This window comes from Eutrigla gurnardus, assembly GCF_963514095.1.
Source record: "Eutrigla gurnardus genome assembly, chromosome: 6".
Classification (NCBI taxonomy): domain Eukaryota; kingdom Metazoa; phylum Chordata; class Actinopteri; order Perciformes; family Triglidae; genus Eutrigla; species Eutrigla gurnardus.
The window spans coordinates 13,816,145-13,833,944 of NC_139920.1; the positions used below are offsets into that span (position 1 = coordinate 13,816,145).

At 41.4% G+C, this 17,800-nt stretch overlaps 1 protein-coding gene across 1 annotated transcript in view; it reads right to left on the reverse strand.

Annotated features, from left to right (window-relative positions):
- LOC311014292 (contactin-associated protein-like 4) overlaps positions 1-7,100 on the reverse strand; it is a 77,284-nt gene extending 70,184 nt beyond the window's left edge. The window contains exon 1 of the mRNA XM_084010828.1: positions 6,979-7,100. Coding sequence (XP_083866954.1) covers positions 6,979-7,063 — 85 coding nt within the window. The 5' untranslated portion in view covers positions 7,064-7,100. The remainder of the gene's footprint in view (positions 1-6,978) is intronic.
- Positions 7,101-17,800: the final 10,700 nt, after the last annotated feature.

Sequence of the window (17,800 nt, forward strand, 5' to 3'; positions counted from 1 at the left end):
GCTGTTTAATTGATTGAGACAGCAGTAGCAGTGAGGGATGATGCTCAGATATTGAATACTTGATACAGAAAAAGCCCTTTAGGCATGGAGCTTACATACAATTTCATAAAAATACACTAATAGATTTTAAGGTAAAACATCCATATTGTTCATAGAATGTATACATTTGAGAGCTTGATGTTTAAACAACATACTTTTGCATGTTAGGCAGTTTTCAGAAGTCATATTTTCCCAATAAATGCTGATAAATTAACTACTTTTTAAATCAAAGCTATTGACCTTATCACATAATATGTAAGAAAGAAAAAATAGCTATGGATATGAGCTAAAATAGTTCTTCTATAAAAATGTACTTTGTGAGTAATAGGACAAAATTGGGGTTCATATCAAGTAAACGAATAACAACGCAAGGTTCCCATGTTACAGTAAGGTCACCCCGCAAAGAAGTAAGATCATGATACAGAAGAACAGGACTTTACCGCTGAAACTTGTGTTGCTGTGCACCGTAGAACTGCAGCTGTGTGAAGGTGAGACGAGGGGAGTCACACACACACACACACACACGCACACACACACACACACACACACACACACACACACGCACACAGAGTTGTGTTTTTATTACTTTTGGGGACATTGGCTTACATTAATTTCCTGGAGACTTACTCTAACGTTAACCTAACCAACCAAGCACAGTGTTTCCCTATGCATTTAGCAGTGGCGCACCACCACTGCTGGATTGTCAGCGCCATGGCAAAAAAAAAAGAAATTAAAATCCTGGCCTAATTTGTTTGGAGTCACATTCAGACCACCTTGTTTTTAAAGTTGCTAGCTTGCTAGTTGCTAGATAAACTTGGCAGCTCAATCTGAAGCTTCCTTGGACCAGGCTACATACGATAGAATCTTTGACAGAAAGAGCAACATAATGTTTCTCTGACACGCGCAACGTGTTGCTATGTTGTTGCGATGTGCTTCTTTATTCTGATTGGATTATCTCCTGCGGCGGTAAACTCTTGGAACATCTGTATCTCGAGCTGTCAGCTGGCTCAGCTGTCATTCTGAAGTTATTAAAGTCCGAGGATCCTCACCCAGCATCCACCAAGAAACAAACAAGGTATGTGTTTGTATTATTATTATTACTCGTAGTAGTATTGACCCACTAACACCCCCCCCCCCCCCCAAAAAAAAAAACCCTTACCTATAGCACTCTGATCGTAGCACTGTTGCTCTTGAAGTACTAGTTTACTCAGATGAGGACCTAACACTTGTTCTATTTTTAGCTCTTACTTTATCAGCAATGATACGTTGTGGTTTCTTTGTTTCCTTCTTTTGACAAATGTACTTATTGTAAGTCGCTTTGGACAAAAGCGTCTGCTAAATGACCATAATGTAATGTAAATGTAAATGTAGTATTGAAATGTGCCACGTTCACTGCCTATACTGTAACACCGCCGTTTATGGTGATAACAACAGTTTATACAAAACAGTCGTAGATATCAGGTAGGATGTCAGGCCAGCAAGTTGTTGAAGCCACCTAGTTTAGGAAATGTAGCTGCTAATGTCTGATGAGCTTTCCCATTTGGGTAACGTTAACTCTCACAAACTGGTGTTTCCCTATGTTTAAAGTAGCCTAGACAAGTTGTAAGAAACTTCGATAGGATCAGAAAGTTCTCACTAAACTAGCAGCTAACAGTCTAGCGCTACCGTTGAAACGAGTGCTCGCTCGGTCAGTGTATTCCAACTTAATTAAGCCATTTTCCAGAAAAGCAATGTTGAAAGCAATGATCTTTCTTACATTTACCACAAATACTTTTTATATTTGCTTTTTACTTTTTGGTGAAGCCAGATCTAAGGAACAAGTTACAAGGAGACCATTTGGCCACTTGTATGCGGGTCAGCATGGGCCCCCCATACCCAATTTAACTACAAAAGAGCCTTGGAGCCAAGGAAAATTAAATGCTCAGCTGCAGAGTGTAGCTTGTGCAAATAGATCTGGCTTCAGCTACTTAAATAAATCAGGTTAAATTAAGATGCCTTGACTCTGTTGGTTGTTATGTCATATTTGGAGGCTCAATCTGTACATCCCCTGTACAAACACTGCAAGCAGCCCCCTTAAATGTAATGATTTACATTATTGGGACGTGCAATTGTCTTCTTTGGTCTCAAAAAAGGTGAGTCCCCACATAACGGTAAAACATGAACTTACTAACACACCAGATGCGCTTGCGCGTGCACACATACACACACACACATAAACACACATACAAACACACACAAACACACTCACACAAAAAAAAAGAAAACCCACTGATGGGTGAAATGAGAGAAGGAGTGAGAGTGTCACTGCATGGCTTAAAGACGGGGGGCAACTACATTGAATGTCCACACAGCGCACTGAACCAAACTCCTCCACTTATTCCCTCTCTTTATTTGTGCACTCCACATTCCTTCTTCGACAAACTCCAAGCTTAGGCTCAGCTTTGTCCACTGGTATCACAGGTTTCCAGAATAATCAACGTAATAATCCTACAGCTCTTGGGATATATGAGACCTTTTAAAACCAGTTGGATAACTCCTACAATGCATGATAATGTAACTTACAGTCAACAATTTTTTTACAAATTGTACTTCCAAGTAGTAAGTAGTAAAAAAATTACAAAATGAATGCATGTTTGTAATCATACTTTATCAATCACAGTAAAAAAGATGTATTCACGATGTCTTCAACGCTTCGTTTTAGCATCTGTTTCTTTAAACCTACCTTCCAAAATGGCCCAGTCTGCTCTGATTGGCTTGCAAGAAAAATATTGTGCACCTTTGCAAATGCTTCGAATTGGCCCAGTGTATAAAATATGAAATATCAATATTTCATTGAGCAACTCCAGCTGCTGATGAAGATGAATATCATTGAAAACACTACACTTCTATTTATTTTTCAATTCATCATTATGTTTCATAAAAGTTTGTATAATGTGCACCTTTTTAAGCTGAAGCCTATATACTGCATATGTCTACATCAATATGTTTCCTCCATGGGGACTCAGTGTTTCTGAACTACACGTTTGTCTTTGGCAGTGGTGGAAAATAATTGTAAGTGCCTTAAGTACAATTTTGAGGTACTTGTACTTTATTATGTATTTCAGTTAACTACTCAACACTTCTAGTCCTCTAGATTTTAGAGGGAAATATTGCAGTTGTTACAATACTCCTATCTTCCACCACTGATTTTCTAGTCCAAAAGCTATTTTTTGAATGCATTAATTCAGTGTATCAGCTTGTCAGTCATCATGAACACAGTATGATTTAGTTGAATAGCTGATGCCCACAGTTTCTACTTTCCTCCTGCTTCAGAGTGTGACAATGAATAGTGACCTCAGCAGAATCTGGCTGATTCTCGGACCAATAACAAGTCATCTGAGATAATGACAGGGCCATTTGATGAATGGGTCTGTTTTTAGGGAGGCAGACATCCACTGGGGAGTCGGCCTTGGGCAAACACAAAATCCCTCAGGTCACAAAACAGATGGATGGACTGCAGTTCTCTGTCACTTTTATCGCTTAACTACTTGTCCCTGGATTAATAAATCTAGAGTCATGACTGAAAGCTCCGGGCTCACACCACCAGCTGCTGCCACCTTAACGTAACCTTGACTTAATCAGAACCTCTTCATGACTCCACTTCTTCTAAACACATTTTCATCAACGACGCTATAGCAGAAAAAGTAAGGGCCGATTTAGCCTCCAGTACTCGTTTTGCTCTGTCTTTGTCGTGGTTCTCCAGGACCCCACTGTCTCCTGAAGCATAAAGGGCGGCGGGGTTTTGCAGAGAAAATCACGCATTCACACCAAATTGATTTTATTCAGAGGTTTATGTTCTCTCAGTGCACACCACCAGCTCATTGAAAAGTAATAAATTCTGATGGGACAGGGCTGTTCGCATATGAAACAGGCGGCTAGGCCAAAATTTAAATCAGCTCTTCTCCCAGCATATTTTTTAACCAACTTATTCTGTCCAGCGCTGGAACAGAGGAAATTAATTTACAGCAGTCCAAAATGACAGCACCTAATGTTTCCCTCCTCAGCCTCAGCTAGTTGAATAATAAAACACACCTTCTATGCTGTCTCAACCATCTGAAAGAGGAAACACTACTAAAGGCACCCTTGGAATAATCATGGAATAATAATAATCAGAAAAAAAAGACAAAATTGTGTTTTCACTAATGTTTTAGAAAAATATAGGAATATGTCTACCTGTGGTGAAGCGGTACCAATACTAAAAGGAGAGTATCAGAGATATAGAAAGTTCAAGGGAGGATAAAGGTAGTTTTCCAGGGACATTTTCGTGATGGTGTTTACTATGCTCACATGAAAAATGGAAGGAAATAAGGACTAGCAAAGGCAGCAATAGTATGACATTGTTATAGTGCCAGAAAAAGGTTGGAATGGAAGGACAGGCAGCTGTGCCTTCTCTCACCATGAAGGGGAATTTTACCTTTAACCTTCAAAGAGTTTTAATTGCCTAAACTTAGTGGCATCTAGTGGTCATGTCGTAGATTGCAGCCAACTGGTCACTCCACCACTTCATAGTTTCAGGTGATTGCACAATAATCAGAACATAATTGTATGAGTATTATCTTGCATTTCTGTAGCCCTAAATCATACACACCAATCCTTTAACCTTAACAATACAACACTCAAATTAGACATTTTTGGGAAGGTTCGTGGGTGTTATACGTGTGTGTGTATATAAAGTATATACACATACATACATTATATATATATATATATATATATATATATATATATATATATATATATATATATATATATATATATATATATACATACACACACACACACACACACAACAGCTGTGTGTATTGTTGGACCTCGAGTCAACTCTTATGAACAGGGTGATGTGAAGTGAGAGTTTGTGTGTGTGTTTCAAATCAAGACTTAAATTACAGTTAGAGAATTTAGGGTTCGGGTTCGGTTTAAATTAAGTTTATTTATATCGGTGAGGATGTTCCCTTTTGGGGTTAGGGTTTGATGCTATTTCAAATGGCCACACTTCCAAAGAGAGAAGTGTGACACAATACATGTTTGAATATTCGAATAATGGTGTCAATGTTCAGACCTGTCGGCCAGTGATATTTGTACAAATAAAAAGTAATGGTTGTGATGCACAAAAAAAGAGAGAGCTTGACATAGAAGTTGCAGCCGGCCAATTTTGCAAGAAGTGGGTGTGAATGTTGGCTTTTCATTTTCAGAAAGTTACAGCAATGTCAGTCAACCTGTGGTTGCTCACCCATCAACTTTTGATGTGTGATTTAGAGAGGAGTGGGGGGGGGGGGCATGCAGTATATTAACAGAGAACAAGCATTGCTGAAGATGATGAATGTGTGACACCAACAGAAACCTCCTTTCCTTTATGCACAAAACAGTATGAATGATAGTTCTTTACTCAGCTGAAACCTTTTCATTGCTTGGGAGGCATAATCTGGACACAAGACAGGTCATTATGTGGATGATAAAGGCTCTGACTGATGCAGACAGCATGCTGCAAAAGGTATGGTCCGGTATGGTTATATTAATCCTAAAGTTTCGGAGATGCATGCGTACCCATTTCATCTGACTTTGGGTAAATTTCATACTGTTAACACCCCCCCCCCCCCCCCCCCCCTTTACCGCTGTTGTCTTCCAGCATATAAATCCCTCATCTGTAGTCAGCCAGCAACACCAATCCGTGTGAAAAGGATCATTACTGATGTTTCTGTCAATTTGCCGACAGGGAGTTAACGATAAAAGCATCTTTCCAAGAGTGTAGCATTACAGAGGGGAGGAGGGTTGGTCAGATTGTAGAGTCACTTCAAGAGTGCAGAGACTGGAACTATTCATTAAACCTCAGGGAGGAATATAACAGCATGTACTCAGGAACTGAACCGCGGTGGGGCATATGATCTATTTCTCACACTTGTTACAGGGTGAATTCTCTGTTTTCTCAGTCATTAAAAGAGGAAACTGTGACCTCACTTCTGTAACATCCCAGCCTGATAACCATCCCTTCACCCAAGAACCCACTTTGCTGGATATTTTCTGAGTATGAAAAGAGAGCCGAAGCAGCATCAGCCTGTGCCACTCTCCCACATCTCCACAACTCTCCCTCTCCCTCTCTCTCTCTCTCTCTCTCTCTCTCTCTCTCATGAAGAAACATCAAGTGCTGGAAAAAGCTAAAATAAGAACACAACTTGTGGGATTCGCTGCCTCTTAAAAAACTTGACAGCAGTAATTCCCCAGAGGATGTCTCCCTTTCAACAACGAGACCCCGGGGTGGTCGGATCAGACCAGGCAAACTGTTTTATTTGCCAAAACTTCACAGAATAAACTGCTTCAGTACTTCATCCCAAAGTGGCGAAACGGGTGGCAGCACAGATCAGAAATGACTTACAGCTGCTGCCATAAATTCCCTCTTTAATGCTGCATCCGTTTTAATAAAAAAAAGAAGGCTAGATTAGACTTTAGATTATCTGTGTTTTTTTCATTTGCATCATCATTGGGCTTTGGACAATTGACATATTTTATATATACACCGGTATTTTAGGACAGGTCAATAATGAGAAAAATCCCTAATTGCAGCCCTAGAATATTTCTAGCTTCATGAAAAGTAGCCCTTGTTTGACCAACTTTCATTTCGTCAATATCTATCCGGCTATATAAAACAAAGTAGAAGAAGAAAAAACAATTAAATCCACCTTTATAATAAGCAAATGTGTCATTATGGAGCCCACACAGATTAAAGTCTCATCAACAGCCACGCGTCATCAATTATCCAAATATGAATACATGACCCCCCCTACCAATCATTGTTAGCCCATAGCCTTACCATGGAGTGATGTCTTAGTGTAATAATAAACAATAGTGGGGTCCCTTTCAACAAAACGGTGCACTCAACAGCAGTAAGCGCACAGAGCCACTCACCTTCTCCACCCATCCCACAGGAGCCGAGCAGCAGCGAGCCGATCAACACAGTAATCCCAGCGAGTCCTTTGCTCCCCAAAGGCATGTTGAAGTGATGGGATGCTGCAGAGTATAATCCCACCAGTCGGAGGGGAGACAGTCTGTCCCTCCTCCTCCTCCTCCTTCTCTTCTTCCTCTCCTCCTCCTCTCCACTCCTGTTCGCTTCTATCCTCCGCTCTCCTGAAGCTCCGGTGCGCTGCCCTGCAGGAGCCGCGCTGCCACAATGTGGAGATGTACCCAGAGGGGAGGAGGAGGATGCTCTCACGCCGCCTGCCCTCCGTCAAGTGATGGAGAGAAAAGAAGGAGCGAGGATAAGAGTAGGCAGGGCTTTTATGGGATTGTTGCAGGTCCGAGTCCAGCGCACCGCCTCCCACACAGAGAGTTCCCAGGACTGCTTTCATCACAGCAGGGTTGCTGTTTAACTCTGAAAGTAGTTGTGAGAGTCTCACATGTTCTTGCTTGAGGCTTCTGATGAGACAAAGGTTCCCTGGGGCCAGATATGTGAAAGCCCCACCCCTCTTAAACAGATGTCCCTTTGGTCGTTTTATGTCTCCGTTTTGGGTGAACCCTGGGGCCCTTGGCAAAGTCCCCAGTAGACTCCTTTGGTAATCCATCCATGAATGAACTCAACAACTTTGTGTAGACTGCATCTTCATAAGCACATCTGTATTGAAAATAAAGACAATAGCACACATTCATCAGTCATCATTAGTCAGTAATGCAATACCGCTGTTTCCTCAGAAGATGAAGTTCACAAATCATAAGTGACTATGTTCTCTTACAACCTTTCTAAAAGTGCTTTTTTAAATAGTGCCATTTTATAGAAGATTAAGAAGAGAAAAAGACACAAGAAAGCTGATTGAAGGATACCAGATTAAAGGCTGGTTTTGACCCGGAGACCTCTCAGCAGCAGCAATGCACCTCCAACCAAAGAAAAAGACACAATGAAAGAAAGGGTCACCTCTGATCTCCTTTCACTCCACAACCAAAAGTCTATCTATTTGGAAGATAACATCTGACACATCTCAGTCATTTTTATTTTAATGAGGATGTTACTTTTTCAACACATTATTTATGGGTGAGCACTTGAATTTCAAATAAGATGCCCATCAATGAATCTAGATTTATCCCCCATGGTCATGCGTAGGCCAGCACAAGACAAAGTCAAACAACGGTGAAAACTCACAAATGTTAGTCATCCACAAATACCTCTGGACTGACCTTCAACCCAAGAAGAAACAGCAGTTCTGTTGTTCCCTGTGAAGGTCAGCAGCGGGAGGGGCAGTAGCTTAGCCTTGCTAGCGTTCACAAACGCAACCTTTGATCCTTGCACTAGCTTCATGCTGTTTACAATCAAGGTCATGTGTTGCAGGCAGCCAACAGTCTCTCTTTGATGAGGATCTTATTACAGAAAGGTACAACACAAAAGAAATTGATTTTCTGCCTCAAGGGCGAAATCTTCAGTCAGGCATTGGGGGGATTCAACCAGGTGACAGAGTGACAGTGAAACTCATATCATCCTGCAGCCTGTTACACTGACAAACGCTGACCAGATGTGCTCGTTCACAGAAGTGACATACTGGCTTATAACAGTGATGTTGTCATTTTAACTGCCTGCATTTATAGTAGACCAGAAGCAGGAGGAGATCAGTCACCATCCCAGTGGCGTAGGCAGAAATCTTTGGGTGGGCCAGTACAAAAGTGGATGGGCCATCTTTTCCCAGAAAAATGGATTTATAAAAACTTAGAACTATATAAATGACCCATATCCATCCATCCATTGTCTACTGCTTATCCTGTATTAAGGGTCACGGGGGGCTGGAGCCGATCCCAGCAATCATTGGGCGAAGGCAGGGTACACCCTGGACAGGACGCCAGTCTATCACAGGGCTGACATGTAGAGACAAACAACCATTCACACTCACATTCACACCTACGGCCAAGAGTCTTCAATCAACCTATCCCCATCCTGCATGTCTTTGGACTGTGGGAGGAAGCCGGAGAACCCAGAGAGAACCCACGCTTACACGGGGAGAACATGCAAACTCCACACAGAAGGAACCCGGGCCGACCCGGGAATCGAACACGGGACCCTCTTGCTGTGAGGCGAGTGTGCTACCCACTACACCACCATGCAGCCCCACACATATAGTCAAACTGAAAAAACAGTGACTATTTGACATTGCAACATTATGCATTAGAAAGGCAATGACAGCAAAACACTGCCTATAACACAATCATACCAACAGAGCTCTATAAAGTATTGGCTCTATTGCACGGCCGAATTAATCAGCATAACATAACATACCATAACATACATCAGACAGAAATCTCACATTAAAGACCATTGTTGCTTCAGTACCATGGCCTTGTGCAGCCACATTTGCATGAGATGTCACATGTACAAAAGGTGTAATGCACTATAATGACTGTATGTATGCTATGATAGATGTAAATGCAGTGTTAGTGGTGGGCGTTCAGAAAAAGTGACGTCTCCCTGCGTCTCGATGAAGACATCATATTAATAACAACATCAAAAATTTGCCGGAAAAGCACATCAAAGAATGAAGACACCCATCCAAACCCCTCTCTGGCAAAAGGGCCGGGAACTGTCTGCACATTTTATAGAAAAGTGCATCCTTAGCTACACTGTACTCCAACCAAGAAAAATCTCCATACCACCTGTATAGAGCACTGGCACAAGGGAGCAAACAGGGAGCAAACAGCCGGAGACCCCGAAGAACTGGGCTGGCTGGACTCCGTAGATGGAGGCAGTGGCCCGTCTTCTTCCTCAACTCTTAATTTCTTAAAATAACAACTTTGCTTAGCCAGCTAACGATCTAGAAAGCAACCCAGTCTGCCTGTCAGAACTGCTGAATGAAGTTGTCTTCTCAATGTGATTAGTTCCATTTTAAATCATGTACACAAAGAGAAATTAAGCACACAACATATACAATTTTAAATTAATTTCCTTTCTTAAGTAAATGTTTAAAATATATTTTGATACAAAAAAATATAAAACACACATGGCTGGATGGGCCAGTGAGTAAAGTGGACGGGCCAATGCAGCCTAGGCCCATTACTACGCGTCTGCACCATCCAGTGTGATGTGGAGTCCGTTACACACAGAGGGTTAGGGATTGTGTGTTATTTACTAGACTTTATGTAAATTGAACAAACCTCGAAAACATGACTACACTGTCTGGATAGATAATTAGCTGCATGATTCCTTAATTTCTGAAGAGATCTGCTTGTTGCACAGCTACACTGCAGGAAGACAAAATCCACCGTTCTCATATTGGCTGGTGGAGGCATGAATAATCTTCACCTGGTTTATTTGCACTTCATAACAGCTGAACAAGGCTAGGCCAATGACTATTGTGCAGCTGCTTCCAACAAACTGCAGCTGATCTGATCTGCACCAAAATCCAACAATGAACTCCTTGCAGGGCAGATCGGGGTCTTGTGTGGCCCCTGGGCTAATGTCACGCCAGGAGCAGGAGGGCCCATCCCGTGCCACAAGGAGAGATGGTTTAGCGAGCACCATGGCAGGAGCCACGAGCCACTTTCAACCCTCAGGGTTTCCAAGCTGACCTAGACAGTCGTGGTGCACCCCCTCGGAGGACATGCGCCCAGCCGCAGGTGTTACACTCAATGTATGCACACCCAAGGGCAAGAGGCCCTAGTTGTCAGCTTCTGTTTTATCACACCAAGGGGCCTATTCCCCAATCTAGCCAGGACTGCCAACCTCTACAGTGACATCACAGATGTCAAAAGTACCAAAAATCACAGTGAAATGATTTGATGCCTTGCTTCACCGCAAAGAAAATCCAGAGGCCATCCCGAACAAGGATTTCTTACATCCCACTCGTATCAGGGAGGGGTTTCGCTAGTTTTGAATAAGGGGTGTCAATATTCCTCAGTATTTAAAACAAAAAACCTAGCAATGAAAGCAAGCACCCCGCCATCAATATTCCTAACCTAAATATCTGCCACAGCGACAAACCGTGTTGGAGCGTTGATCAATACAAACAACATCAATACCAACAACATCAATACAAACAACATACAAACAATCAAGACAGCATCTAACCCTTAAAACTAACCCCCCCTCTGTACTCGACCCAACATGATTGTCTAGATCCTTCCTACAGTAAAGCACATTAGCAGCTCTCACTTCCTGTTTTGTAGTCTGAGCCTTTAAACTTTAGGTAGGTGAGGATTGGAGCAAACAATTCAGTTACTGAAGTTGAAATAATGAAAACAGAAAAGCTTACTGGTATGGCTAGCTAGTTCAAACAGCATGACAGATAATCCACAGATGAATAGGTCCTGGCAGGTAGGCTTGTTAAATACTGCAGCGCTGATGGGGGGAGGGGGCGGGGTGGACACATGAGTGGAAGTGAGAGTCAGGTGACTGGGACAGGTGGGAGAGTCTGGGGGCATCTAGTGGCTGGATGGAGAATGGCAATGTAGGGGCCGGGGGAAATGAGAAGTGGCTGGAGAAAGGGACCAAATTAATTAAATTCACTTAACAATGTATTTTTTTTGCAGAGAAATGTACATTTTCCCCACCATTTTGTCAGCATTGTTTAAAGAAGACATATCTTTAAAGTACAAATGATTAATTTGAGGCACCTTTCTCACCAAAAGTTAGTGTTGGTAGGAGGTTGGTCTTCTGTGTTACACCCAAATCATTCCATTTTTCTATCTTGGTCCAAAGAGATGACAGTCAGTATGTACAAGCCCAAAAGAGGTCGCTTGACAAGAAAACCTAAACTTAAGTTATTTTATTGAAAGAATTGGGAAAATCAACTCGTGTTTTTTCTGAAGGGGACATTCTCACTATGACATGATGTGTTAAACACAAGAGGACTTATAGTGAGTGATAGGTAGCATTCTGAGTGAGCAAACTCATTACACCACATTTTAAATGGCGTTATGAGTTTACATTTTGAAACATTAGGGAATCCAACTCAGCCTCACCTCACCTAGAAGTAGAACATAGCCTTGTGTGGAGAACGTAAAGATATGATTTGCATATGCATGGACATACAGGTGCAAAGAGGCTTATTTTTTAGCATAACTCCAATCTGCATGGCTCCAATTTCCTGCTCTACTGTTCCCCACAAATGAGCACTAACAAGACCTTAGTGGTGAGGCAGAATGAGAAGCACAGCGCCCGGTTCATTTCCCTACTGATACACTGTACTGCCAATACCGATGAAGCAGCTGCATGATCATATTTAACAAAGCATTCACAGAGAGGAAGGAGCGCTGGCAGCAGAAATTAGAGAAGGCACCTGTTCATGTGTGTGTTAGTTCCAGTCACCTGTTTTCATGCACACTTTATGCAAAAAAATAGGTGGGTGGAAATGCTGAAGGGGGGGGGCTAAATGCTGCAAAACCATTTTTACTCTTCGCTGACGTGGAAATGTTGCTGTGCTGTCAAATGTGACAAATTGCAATGGAAGCAGACTTAGAATTGAATGATGGACTTGAAGCATGTGGCTTAAAGGAAAACACCACAGCATTTCCATACTGAACTATGTTCTGCTCTGATCTTAGACGAGGTGATACATACCTCCCTCTCCTCTGTGCGTGCACTCAATGGCTCTTGCGCGCACTCCGCGCAGCGCTAATTTGCTAGCATGTAGCTTGTCCTTAGGATCCAAAGGGGGGTGAAGTTAGAAGCGACCAAGCACTTCCACGTTGTCCCTATTTAAATACGGTGACGTGAGTAGTTACACGACCCACGTTTGGTTACACAAAATGAAACATGCCAATTTTTCTAAGCGGATAACAAGGATAACTATATAGTATGGCGGAATAACAACTGGAAGCACTTCGACGTCGGCGCAGTAATATCATCACTCAAAACATGACGGGACTATATACCTTCTGCTTGTTTTCACAACCCTGTACGATGCACGTTATAACCATGATGTTTGATTGTTCACAAACTATCTTACTACAACCTGATGCTTCCTCAACTGTGCACAAACTACTACAGGTAGTGCAGGCGACGGCGTGCAGGTCACGTAGGTTCTATTGACGGAAGTAAGAGGGGGAGCGGAGTGATGATATTACTGCGCCGACGTCGAAGTGCTTCCAGTTGTTATTCCGCCATACTATATAGTTATCCTTGTTATCCGCTTAGAAAAATTGGCATGTTTCATTTTGTGTAACCAAACGTGGGTCGTGTAACTACTCACGTCACCGTATTTAAATAGGGACAACGTGGAAGTGCTTGGTCGCTTCTAACTTCACCCCCCTTTGGATCCTAAGGACAAGCTACATGCTAGCAAATTAGCGCTGCGCGGAGTGCGCGCAAGAGCCATTGAGTGCACGCACAGAGGAGAGGGAGGTATGTATCACCTCGTCTAAGATCAGAGCAGAACATAGTTCAGTATGGACATGCGGTGGTGTTTTCCTTTAAAAGTCAACCAAAGCTTTGCAGGAGAAGAAAACCAACACAAGAATTGTGGGTTGGTGTAATCTCCTTTCCTTTCATAAAGGAAGGTCTGTTGTATCCTATGCTAAAGGAGCTCTGTAAGGAAGCATTGGAGCTCCTTTCCTTTGCATTTAGAGAATCCAAACGGCTCTTATCATGGCGGCCACTTGTTTACTTCCGGGTCACTTCTTCAGTTAGGAACCTTCCTAAGGAAAATAGACTTTGCGACCACAGCCCTCATCTCCTGAAAGGAGGTCCAATTAAATAGATGAAAATGTTACAGTGTACAACTTTAACTAATACTATCATGAAAAATGGATAAAAAATGTTTCTAATGCAAGTTTTCTGTAATGTTACGTATAAATAAGGCATTATCGTATTAAATAAGTGGTAATTTTCATATATTTCCAGAACAGAAATCTGAACATTGGATTAAGTGAGATTCAAAATTCTCATTGGTGATTCATTATTTTGTCAATATACTAGAGACAAAAGTTTTTTTACAGAGGAGATTTTGGATCTCTTTGTGTCGCTCCATACATTTGAAAAATAAAACAGCCATAAAAAATATATATTTTCCATGTTTTTAGGAATTAAAAACGCTATGCATGACAGTCTGAACTATATGTCATAGAAGCCAAATAACCCAAAATCTCAAGATTGATAATTCAGATGTATGATGTATACGTTTACTGCAATATCAAACTGGTTAGATACTAAATGAGCTGGTCCACGGAGCAACCGTCTTCATCCCACAATACGTTCTCTTTTATGCCATTCTACTCCTCCTAAAGCGGAGTTGTGAGTTCCCTTCTATTGCTTCTCCCCATAAATGTCACTCTCTTCTCTACGCACCATTATTTCTCTTATTTGGGCCACTCGTCATGAATAATGGTGTCTACATTCTTTAGTATTGACATTTTATATGAGGACAACACATTCCCTATTCAGGACATGATTATTTCATTCAGTACGTCTACAAGAATAACAACTTATTTAAAATGAATATATTTCTGCTCTAGCACATTCAGGTGAATTAATATTTCCCAAAGCTTCTGTGTCACTAATCAGACGAAAAAATCTGATCTGTGTTCATCAAGTCACTAACAAACACATTATCATTTAAAGGCAACTCAAAGCCTGAAACATCCCTTTGTCTCTTTCAGACTATAAACAGAAGGGGCATTTTTACTTTTCTTGTTTGCCCACATTTGACAGCACACCAACAAAATAATAAAGCCAAATTAACTATACTCCTCTCTGCATGCACACGTGGTTGTTTTCACTCGGAATGAATTACCAATCATTAGCTGCGTAGTCCGGCAACTACAGAACTTTCTTCAAAATTGTTGCAGGGGGATTTTCAGCTATGAAGTTGCTCTAACACATATTTAGGACTTTGTTTTTTTCACTACAACTTGTGAAAATTCTTCTGAAAATACAAAGAGAAACTAAACTCCCTCGCTCAATAAAACATTGGGCCATGGGAACATAATTCCGTCATCAGCCTCTCCTCCTGTCAAAAGCAAAATTGAAAATCGGATTAATGCTATTTGTCCTCTTGATTATTTGTTGCCATATCTGCAAGATCTGATGACATTGCCATACAATAGGACAGATCGTGAAACCATTCTGCAGCTGGGGTACAAGAAAAGTAATTTCTCGCACATTGTGAAAATGCATCGGCTCATCAAAGCTGGCTGACTTGTTTGTTTTCAGAGATGCATCTTTAAAATATCCCCAGTCTACTCCGAATACAAACATGTTTTATTATTGGTGTACGTGTCGTTACTTCTGAGCTTTATCATAGGGAATAATGTTCTGTAGGAACTTTATTTCAAATGCACCTTTTATTGGAACATGAAGTCCAGTTTTAATACCATCCGCTGCCTGTATGCTCGACTGCTTCCCCTCTCTGTGGGCACCAAGGCAAAGCTTAGCCCTGGTGACAGGAGGAAGCAGGCAACAGCTTGATTAGAAGGTGAACAGACAGTAAGTAGTTCTAGGTTCATATGAGATCTGTCAAATTAACTCATTTGTATAGATTGGAGTTTTAGTTTCTTAGAAGCAGAGCTGCTCTGGAGGGAAAGTCAAACTTCAACCAGCAAAAGCAAAGACGTGAAGGCTTCCTGGTTTCGTAATGAGGCTCAGTGGAGATTTCAAGAAGGGAAAGAGGTAGCAGACGATATTAATAAACCTATTTTTACTGCTGATTATTATAATTATTATTATTATTTTTGAAGTATAAGATGTCTGTTGCCCATGTATTGTGTTGAATTGGGCTGAATCAAGAGGCTTATAACTTATTGACTTTTATTACAGAAACTATTTCTGCTTCTGCAAAGAGGTCACAGGTCAGGGAAGCCCCGGAGCAGTAGGCTTCAGGATTCAGGAACTAGCTGTTTTCAGAGCTTCATAATAAATAATAAATAAAAGTGCTTTGAGCACTTGAACACAAGAGCAAGAAAAAACTAACAATGATGGTAAATGAAAATAACGGGGGGGGGGCATATAAAACTTTTTTTTTTTAAAGATTCAAAAGAAGACAAGGTGTTGGGATCTGTTTGTTTTTTTTGACAACTTGAGGGCAGCGTAACCAGCAGAAGCAGAAGCACAACTGACAACGTCTTTTGCTCACCTGACCAGTCTAATTTCAACTCTTTTGCGCTTACCGAGTCTCCACCAACTCCTTAGGTATATATCTGGCCATATATACCGATATGCTAATTTACCCATCCAGTAAGTTTGTCTGTCTGCCATTTGATGATGGAAAGGTGGCGTACAGTGAGTCTAAGTGAGTTAAAGTTGAAACACTTTATTTCTAACCATAAATTGTGTTTAACCAGTTTTAGAAACAAAGATTCACAGATTCAGAGAGGAAGACTCCATTCAAATTGAATACATTAGTTACACTTAGGATACATTTCTACCTGCTGTTGGCCCTAGTTAGCTTACGGTGCAAATGAGTCTCACTGGAGTCCGTAAAAAGTAATTGCCTCGTTTATGGAGACATCCCCTTCTCTTTGATATTGAAATATTTGCATGCACGTATATGTAAACAGATGCATGCTCTAGGCTTCCTCTCAGTCACAAATACACACACAATTCCTCCATCAACACGATATTTCTTTGTGAATGCTTGTCAAGCGTTATTCCAGTTAAAGCTTTCAGAGCAGTGCATATGTTTTCATCTCTGATCCATTGTGTTTTATATTTCTTCAAGTCACACGGAAACATTATTTCAATAGATGAGAGTAGAGAGATAGAGGTAGCTTTTTAATGCTCTGGGTGCATTGCAGCATTTACTTCTATACATGAGTGATTCAACCTCAGTCGATAAACGGAGATTGTGGAGTAGATAAACTAATTGAAAAAAAAAAGGATTTGATAAAGATAGCATGTCCACATACTCTTTTGAGTCTGCCCAACATGACCAATACATGTTGCATGAAGCGTAGTTAACAAGCAAGGCAAAACAGTTAGCTACAGGGTCAAAGTAAGGTTCAAATTCAGGTTTTGGTGGCTCAAAAGCAAATTCGCAAAGCAACATTGCCAATCTAGCAAGGAATGAGTGGAAATGTGCTGGTTATATGCTTCAGGGCTGACAAGGGAAAGTGGAAACAGGTGGACGTGGATGAGAAAGTCAGGTGACTGGGGCAGGTAGGAAAGTCTGAGGCTTTGTCCACTAAATAATGAGTTTGTCATGTTGTAGTCAGGCGACTCCCTTGGTTGCAAATATAAGTCAGATTGCATGGAAGTCTATGAGACCCTACTTCTCCCTTGATTTATTATCTCAGAAAACATTTCAATCTCAAATTTGGTACCCAGTTTAAAGTCTTCTTCCATACAGCACGATGTCCATTTTCAGATTATGGTCCCATTTAGAGTGAAATAGATGATAAAGTAGGGTATGCCATAGAGCGTGGCTACCTTGGGATTGACAGGTCACTACCACAGCATCCCTACCACAGTCTCGCTACCATCACTACCACACTACCAATGAAATTAGCATTAGAGATCGATGGAAGCAAACTTTAACAGCTTCACACCAGAAGCCAGATGCAGTAAGGTTGCTGCTCTGCCGCTTTTGTTGGTCAGAGCATACCGCCGCTCCTCCGCGGTTCAAATATGGTCACTTCTGCTCACTGGTTGCAAAAATTCAAAGATAGCGTGGCCAAAATCCAAGCTGGCAATGGCTAAAATGTTGAACTCAAGGCTTCAAAACCAATGGGTTAGTCCACAAGCCAATGGGTGACGTCACAATGACTTCATCCACTTCCTATATACAGTGTAGTGCTGTCGGAATGTATAAATGTATCCGACAATTCA